The sequence below is a fragment of the Trichechus manatus genome, unplaced genomic scaffold (genome assembly GCF_000243295.1).
Source record: "Trichechus manatus latirostris isolate Lorelei unplaced genomic scaffold, TriManLat1.0 scaffold00093, whole genome shotgun sequence".
Classification (NCBI taxonomy): Eukaryota; Metazoa; Chordata; class Mammalia; order Sirenia; family Trichechidae; genus Trichechus; species Trichechus manatus.
In genome coordinates, this window is record NW_004444029.1 from 4,586,310 (window position 1) to 4,593,560 (window position 7,251).

Here is a 7,251-nt window from a genome sequence, read left to right on the forward strand (position 1 = left end):
GGTCACAGGATGGGGGGTGGTCACAAGATGGGGGGCGGTCACGGAATGGGGCGGAGGGTGGTCACGAGATGAGGGAGTGGTCACAGGATGGGGCAGGGGGTGGTCATGGGATAGAGGTGGTCTCAGGACAGGTGTGGTCTTGGGATGGGGGTGGTCTCGGGATGGAGGTGGTCTCAGGATGTGGGGTGGTCTTGAGATGGGGTAGGTCATGGGTCAGGGATGGTTTTGGGACAGGGGTGTCTCGGGATGTGGGGTGGTCTTGGGATGGGGGTGTCTCGGGATGTGGGGTGGTCTCGGGATGGGAGTGTCTCAGGATGTGGGGTGGTCTCAGTGATGTGGGGTGGTCTCGAGATGGGGGTAGGTCACGGGACAGGGGTGGTCTTGGGACGGGGGTGGCCTGGGGACAGGGGTGGTCTGGGGACAAGGGTGGGCACGGGATGGGGGTGGTCTCCAAATAGGGGTGGTCTTGGCATGGGTGGGGGCCACTCACTCTGCACTCGAACTCGATCTTCTGGCTCAGGTAGATGAGCTCCTCGGTCCTCCGCATCCTCTGGACGTTGCTGTTGCAGTCTCGGATCAGCTGGGGTGGGGCCAGGGAGCACAGGGGAAGGCATTGTGTTAGGGGCAGAGACTTGAAAAAAAATGGAATGGTTCAAAAGGAACTAGGGTGCGAGAGCCCACACTGCTCTACCAGGCTGGGAGAGAGTGGATGAGCGCCCGGGTGAAGTCAGAGCTCTGATGTGCTCGGTACGACCTGATGGAATGCTCTGGGCTCAGTGGAAATGAGATTTAATCTGGGGGCTGCAGTTGTGAAAGCACGGTCCCTCGGGGCGGACAGAGAGACTGTGGGTGTGCTCACTGGAGGTTTGGCAGATGCAGGGGGAGGCTGAGCTCCCCATTTAGCAGAGTCCCACTCCTGTGCCCTCTGGAATCAGTGCCTGGGTAGGGGTGGGGCTCCCCACAGAGGACGCCCCTGAGGACACAGGGAGCTGTGGCTGCCTACCTCCTCCAGGGCATGGTGAGCCTTCGTGGCCTCTGCCTCCTCCAAGGAGCCAGGCTGTGTTCTCTTCAGAATGTTCTATAGGACAGAGAGTGGAAAGGAGCCAGATGGGAAGGGGATGGAAAACAGGAGGGGTGGTGTCGGGGGTTAATGGGGAAGGCCAGCAGGGTGGGGGCAGAGGGGCCTGTGTACATCCCAGCCACAAGGGTGTGCAGGAGGGGTGCAGGAAAGGAAGTCCTTTGCCCAGCTGCAGAATGGGCAAGATGGGCTTCCCGAGGCCCCACTTTGGATAGGAAGGTGTGGGGCTGTGGGCAGAGGGCCACGTGGGGTGTGGGGCCATGGGGAGAGGACCGTGTGTGGGGGGTGTTGAGGGGCTTGGAGCCGTGGAGAGAGGAAAGTGGGAAGAAGGCCATGAGGGGTGTGGGACAGTGGGGTTGAGCCGTGGTGGGGGGCATGGGAAGGCCGTGTGGCTATGTGGAGAGGATTGTGTGTGTGGGGAATGGGGGGGCATGGGACGGTCAGGAGAGGGGTGTAGGGGGACATGAAGAAGCCATGGGGAGAGGTTCATGTGTGGGGCGGCACCTGGAGCAGCAGCTTGAGACGGGTGATGCGCTGGAAGGGCAGGATCAGGAAGGACTTGAGGGAGAGGCGCTGGCAGACAGGGTCGCTCTCCAGCCTCTCCAGGACCTCTCGGAAGTGGCTGTTACTGTTCCTGCAGGGGCACCAGGCGGGTGAGGGGTGGGGGGGGCACCATGAAGGGTGGGGGCTTGCTCCGTGAGGCCTGGGGAGGGGGCTGTGTGAGGGCCCATGGATGTCTGGGTAGCCGAGACTGGGGAGCGGGCTTCAGGAGACCCTGGAGATCTGATCTGGAGGGGGGGCCTGAGATCCCGGGGCAGGCAAAGACAACCTGCCCTGGGACCATCCTCTAGGCTGGGGATGGGGGCTTGGTGGGAGGCGGAGGGTGGGTGGGCAGGGCAGGCCTCACAGCAGGCTCTGGAAGGTGCGCTCCTGGTAGGTCTGGTTGGTGACGTAGGGCAAGTAGACCCGGCGGAAGTGGGGGGCATGGTTCAGGACCACGTCGCACACGTGGAAGGTGAAGATGTTGTTCTCAAAGTTCTCCTCCAGGTCAGAGAGGAACCTGCACGGGACCAAGCGGGTCTCCTGAGACACGTGGCTGGGCCTGCTGCCGCCTGCCCTGAGGCTGTGGCTGCTTCTCACTGTCAGTGAGCCCCGTGGACCGTCCTCAGCTCCACACCCTGCTGTTCCCTGGAGCTCATCCCAAAGTGGCCTCGTTGCCCTGATCTACCTCGCTGCTCCTCATATTCCATTTCCTGTGATCCTTCCTGGTTTTCTGATCTGCAGAGGCTTCCCACTCCTCATCCTGATGCAGTGCGTGCCTGCGGCAGATCCAAAACCTCAGCCGGGAAGCTTCCTCACTCGCTCGTTTGTCCATTAATGGACCTGTGCACCCCAGACCCACCACTCTGCTCTCCTACTGCTGAGGGGTCAGGGTCTGCAGGGAGGGAGGCTCAGTATCTCCCCACTGTGGCAGGGTTTGCAGACGAAGCGAGGGAGGAGAGTGAGTGAGATCCGGGAGAAGAGGGTGTTACAGATTGAATCGTGTCCCCCAAAATATGTGTGCGAATCCTAACCCCATACCTGTGGGTGTGATCCCATTTGGAAATAAGGTTTTCTTTGTTATGTTAATGAGGCCGTATCAGCCTAGGTTGTGTCCTAAATTTAATGACTTTTGAGCCATAAAAGGAGCAGATTAGACGCAGAGAAGCAAGCACCAGTGGGGGAAAACAGATGCCACGCAAAGATCACCTTCCCCTAGGCCCCATGCCCTGGTGTGGACTTCTAACCTCCTGAACTGTGAGAAAAGACTTTTCTGTTCTAAAGGGCCGCAGCCCTCCGAGACTGAGATGGGGGTGTCTCACGTGGCGCTGACGTCACGCACGTCCTGCAGACGGGAGAACAGCCACTGGTGATCCTGGTTGGACAGCGCGGCCCGGAGCTGCGTGGACAGCTGGAAGTGGTCCACGGCCACGTTCAGGCTGCGCAGGTACGAAGCCTCAGAGATGATCAGCTCGAACTTGGCCTAGGAGGTCGGCGGAGAGGAGGAAGAGGTTAGAAACCTTCACTGACCTTCTGGGATGCGCCGGGCATGGTGCGATGTCTCGGGGTGTGGAGAAGCAGTCACACCTGCTACAGCTCGCCTGATTTAAGGGGAGAGAGAGAGAGCAGTGGAGGCGAAGAACAGGCGCCCGCCCCTAAAGGTGCAAGAGAAAGGGGTACACGCAAAACTCTGAGATGAGCCCTGTGTGCACGTGGCAAGAAGAAGGGAGAGGCAGAGAGATGAGGTCTGCATGGAAAACAGTGTGGGCTTGACTTAAGGCCCCGGGAAAACCATGAAAGGCCTTTACGTAGGGGACGGTCTGAACAGATTTGTTCTTGCCAACTATTTCCGAGTGCAGCCTGGAGATAAAGGTAGAGGGGGCAAGAAGGAAACTACAGTAGCGATTCCAGATGAGAGGAAGGCCGGGACAGCCCAGGGAGGAGAGGGGACCGTGCCGTCATCACGTAGAAGGTGGATCTGGAAGGACTTGGTCATCAGCTAGAAATGGGCTGAGGGAGAGGGAAGAGGCAGCACTGGGGCCTCGGTTTCTGAGTTGGGAAACCGGGGTGGTCGGGTCACTGACAGAGGAGAGGATGCTGAGAGAGGGCCGGGTTTAGGGGGTGAAGGTGGTGGGTTCCTTCTGGGGTTTGAGGAGACATGAAAGGAAGCAGGACATCTGAGAAACGAGACGGCGCAGCTGTGGTTGTATGAGAAGAACCCAGCCCATAAGAAGTTGGCTGGAGGCCCCAGCATGGACACAATGGCTCACAGCCTGACCCCTCTAGCTAGGATGGTCCTGCTGGCTGTCCAAGCCTGCCGCCCCAAGACAGACGTGTGGATGGACAGAAGGGTGAGGACACACACGGTGGCAATGGCAGGGATCCCCATGGTCACGGCCAGATGGCCCCCACACGCAACATGGAACAGGGCAGCGAAGGTCCATTTGGGTCACTGCTCCTACACTCAGACTACATGACTCTGGTGTGTCAGCCTTTTACGGAGGGACAGTGACCCCACCTCTCCAAAATACCGTGACGGTCACGGGAAATGCAGTCCGTGAAAGCACCTTGAAGCCCAGAAGGGCTATTTTATGGAATGGGTGTCTGTGTAAGTAGCACTGTAGAGGCTGCCTTCCCAGGAACTCGGGTGGGGCTGGCACGGAGCCTGGGCTCTTCTCAGCTCCCCCTTGTTGGGTCCACAGACAAGGGGCAGGTCGGCGACTTTCTAGTATCTTCCACATGCTTTAAAATTGTAGGTCTGAGCTTCAACAATGTACAAATTGATGCCTGTCTTATCTGACTTGGCAAAAACACTGTTTATCCCTAAGTCCTTCTGGCCAAAATGTTATTCCTCCTGGGCTCTGGAAGGGAGATACGGCACTAATATCTACCAAACTATGTACCAGACACCATGCTCAAAGCGAGGCATGTGCTATTTCATTTAAATTATAACCCTGAAAAGCAGGCATCGATACCCCCCGTGTGTAGACGAGGAAGCTGAGAGGTGATGAAGTTATAGAACTTGTCTCAGGTTGCACAGCTAGTAAGTGGTGAAGGAAGCCAGGATTCAAACCCAGGTCTGCCTGACTTCAAATTAACGTAGTAAACAGTTTTTTTGAGCCATTATTATGCACGGCACTTATCTTTTTTGATTCTCCTAGTGACCCTTTACATCCCAGTTTCAGAGATGAGGACATGGAGGCTTAGAAAGATCAAATAATTTGGCCAAAGCTGCATACTGAAAACAAAACAAAACAAAACCTCATTGCCCTTGAGCCAATTCCGACTCATAGCGACCCTATAGGACAGAGAAGAACTGCCCCATAGGGTTTCCAAGGAGTGGCTGGTGGAATTGAACTGCTGACATTTTGGTGAGCAGCTGAGTGAGCCTCATACCCAGGGCATTTACCCCAGAACCCAGATGCATAAACATGACTGTCTCAGACCTCTCCACTGCGCCATGGTTTCTTTCTGGGAAGAGGCTCCACCCCACACCTCAGGCTGACTGCAGAGAAGCTCTCCATGTAAACCCCATCAAGGTCATAACTTAAAACCAGACAAACCGCTCCTCCTGCAGTCCTGCTACTGGGAGTGAGGCGGGGGCAAAGACTGATGGGCGTGCTGAGGTCTCCAGGAGACCAGGGGACCGCAGGGCAGTTGCAGGGGTGCTCTGCAGTGCACCCCAATAAAGCCCTGGTGGGCCTCAGCCGAAGAGGAAACCTTAGTGAGCCTGAAGCTCTAGTCTACCCTGAGCAGCCAGGATGGGTGGATGCCACTCTCCTCCCGACGAAATTCGGAGGCAGAGTCACTCTGCATGATTCCCAGCTGTGATGGAGCAAGTTGTGGACGTCCTAACCCCCTGGTACCTGTGAACATGACCTCGTTTGGAAATAGGGTCAGTGTGAGGTCACACTGGAGTAGGGTGGATCCCATCTGAGTGGGGTCCCTATAAAAGAGGAGAAAAAGCACAGAAAGAAACACAGAAGGAAGCCAGCCCTGTGAAGACACATCTACAAGCCAGGGAACAGCTGGGGCCACCGGAAGCCGGGAGGAGCGGGGAGAGCCGTCCCCCGGGACCGGGGCCGCCGGAAGCCGGGAGGAGCAGGGAGAACTCTCCCCCAGGACCGGGGCCACCAAAAGCCAGGAGAAGCAGGGAGAATCCTGCCCTAGAACTTCTGGAGAGAGCATGGCCGTGCTGATACCCTGAATCTGAACTTCTAGCCTTTAGAAGGAGTCCTTGGGTGGTACAAATTGTTAAGTGCTCTGCTACTAGCTGAAAGGTTGAAGCACCTCAGAAGAAAGGCCTGGTGATCTACTTCTGAAAAATCAGCCATGGAAACCCTACCGAGTGCAGTTCTACTCTGACACTCATGGGGTCACCGTGAATCAGAATAGTTGACTTAACTGGCCTGGCTGTGCTCCAAAAGTGCATGACACTGAACTTCGGTTGTTATAAACCACCCGTTGGTGGTCTCCTGTTCAGGCAGCTCTAGGAGACTAACATGCTCGCTGATTACACTAACCGACCACAGCAGGAGGGGTGGCAAGGGGGACGGGGACAACCCGACACGAGCTCAGGCTCATCAGTGTGGAGGTGACTCAGTCGTGGTGTGCCTGCCTGAGTGTGGTGAGGCTGTGGGCACAGCCTGCTGTCAGTGGGGTGACCCCTGCCCTGCCCAGCAGTACCTCCTGCAGCTTCTGGTCCTCGTGGGTCATGGAGAGCAGCACTGTGCTGTTGCGCACCACGGGGATTTCCTGCCAGAGCGAGCTGCTGGAGGCCGAGGAGAGGCGTTGCAAATAGGACTCGGAGGAGACCAGGGCCTTGCGGGGCTGCCGGGGGGATGCGAGCCCGGGGGGCTCAGCCAGGCTGTCCGGCCGCTGCTGACTCTGGATCTCCTTGTTGAGGAACACGTCACTGTACTCCTGGTAGAGCAGCTGGGCTGGGGTGCAGGGGTGGGGGGGAGGGTTATCACTGTACTCCTGGTAGAGCAGCTGGGCTGGGGTACAGGGGCGAGGGTGACAGTGAGGGGGCACAGAGAGACAGATCCTGTGGATCCCACACCCCATGCACTGCCTGGCCCCCTCCAGCTGGCAGAACGGGGAGCTGCGGCTCTGGTTCAAGGTACTCACAGGAGTTGATGAGCTTCGAGCAGCGCCTGGAGAAGCCTCCGCTTGCCTCCTTTGGCTTTTTCTCCCTGTAGTGGGAAGAAGGGCTCTGGGTGCTGGCTGGTAGGGAACAAAGTCTGAACTCTGGGATATTGCTGGGCACCAGGGTCACCCACTTGGGGGCCGCCCTTGGCCACTCTGGACGCCACATGGAAATGTCCTGGGGACTGAGTTCAAGGCCAAAGGGCTTACAGGGCAGGAGCCTGGACTCAGCCGCAGAGCCAGGGCCGAAGGCCTCCCTGCCCCGGAGTCCAGTGTGAAGAAACAGGCTCGAGCCAGCCAGCGTCCTGCACCCCTTGTCAACTAGGTGAAGACAGTCTTGGCGTGTCCGCTGGGAGGGAGGGCAACTCACCGGAAAATTATGGTGTCAGAGGGGCCAGGGGCCCGTTCCATGGCTGGACCTCTTGTACCTGAGAACAGAAACAGGGCATTCGGAGAGCCGAGGAGGGGGGTGGGGGGAGGCGGGC

The 7,251-nt window shown here is 57.9% G+C and overlaps 1 protein-coding gene across 1 annotated transcript in view; it reads right to left on the reverse strand.

Moving 5' to 3' along the window:
• The window catches only part of ARHGEF5 (Rho guanine nucleotide exchange factor 5), an 18,959-nt gene that overhangs the window by 6,582 nt on the left and 5,126 nt on the right, over positions 1-7,251 (reverse strand). Inside the window, exons 3-10 of the mRNA XM_004382413.3 lie at positions 7,137-7,194; positions 6,749-6,813; positions 6,305-6,558; positions 2,941-3,101; positions 1,986-2,138; positions 1,583-1,712; positions 1,004-1,078; positions 491-580 (exon numbers count right to left, since the gene is read on the reverse strand). Of these exons, the coding sequence (XP_004382470.2) occupies positions 491-580; positions 1,004-1,078; positions 1,583-1,712; positions 1,986-2,138; positions 2,941-3,101; positions 6,305-6,558; positions 6,749-6,813; positions 7,137-7,194 (986 nt within the window). The remainder of the gene's footprint in view (positions 1-490; positions 581-1,003; positions 1,079-1,582; positions 1,713-1,985; positions 2,139-2,940; positions 3,102-6,304; positions 6,559-6,748; positions 6,814-7,136; positions 7,195-7,251) is intronic.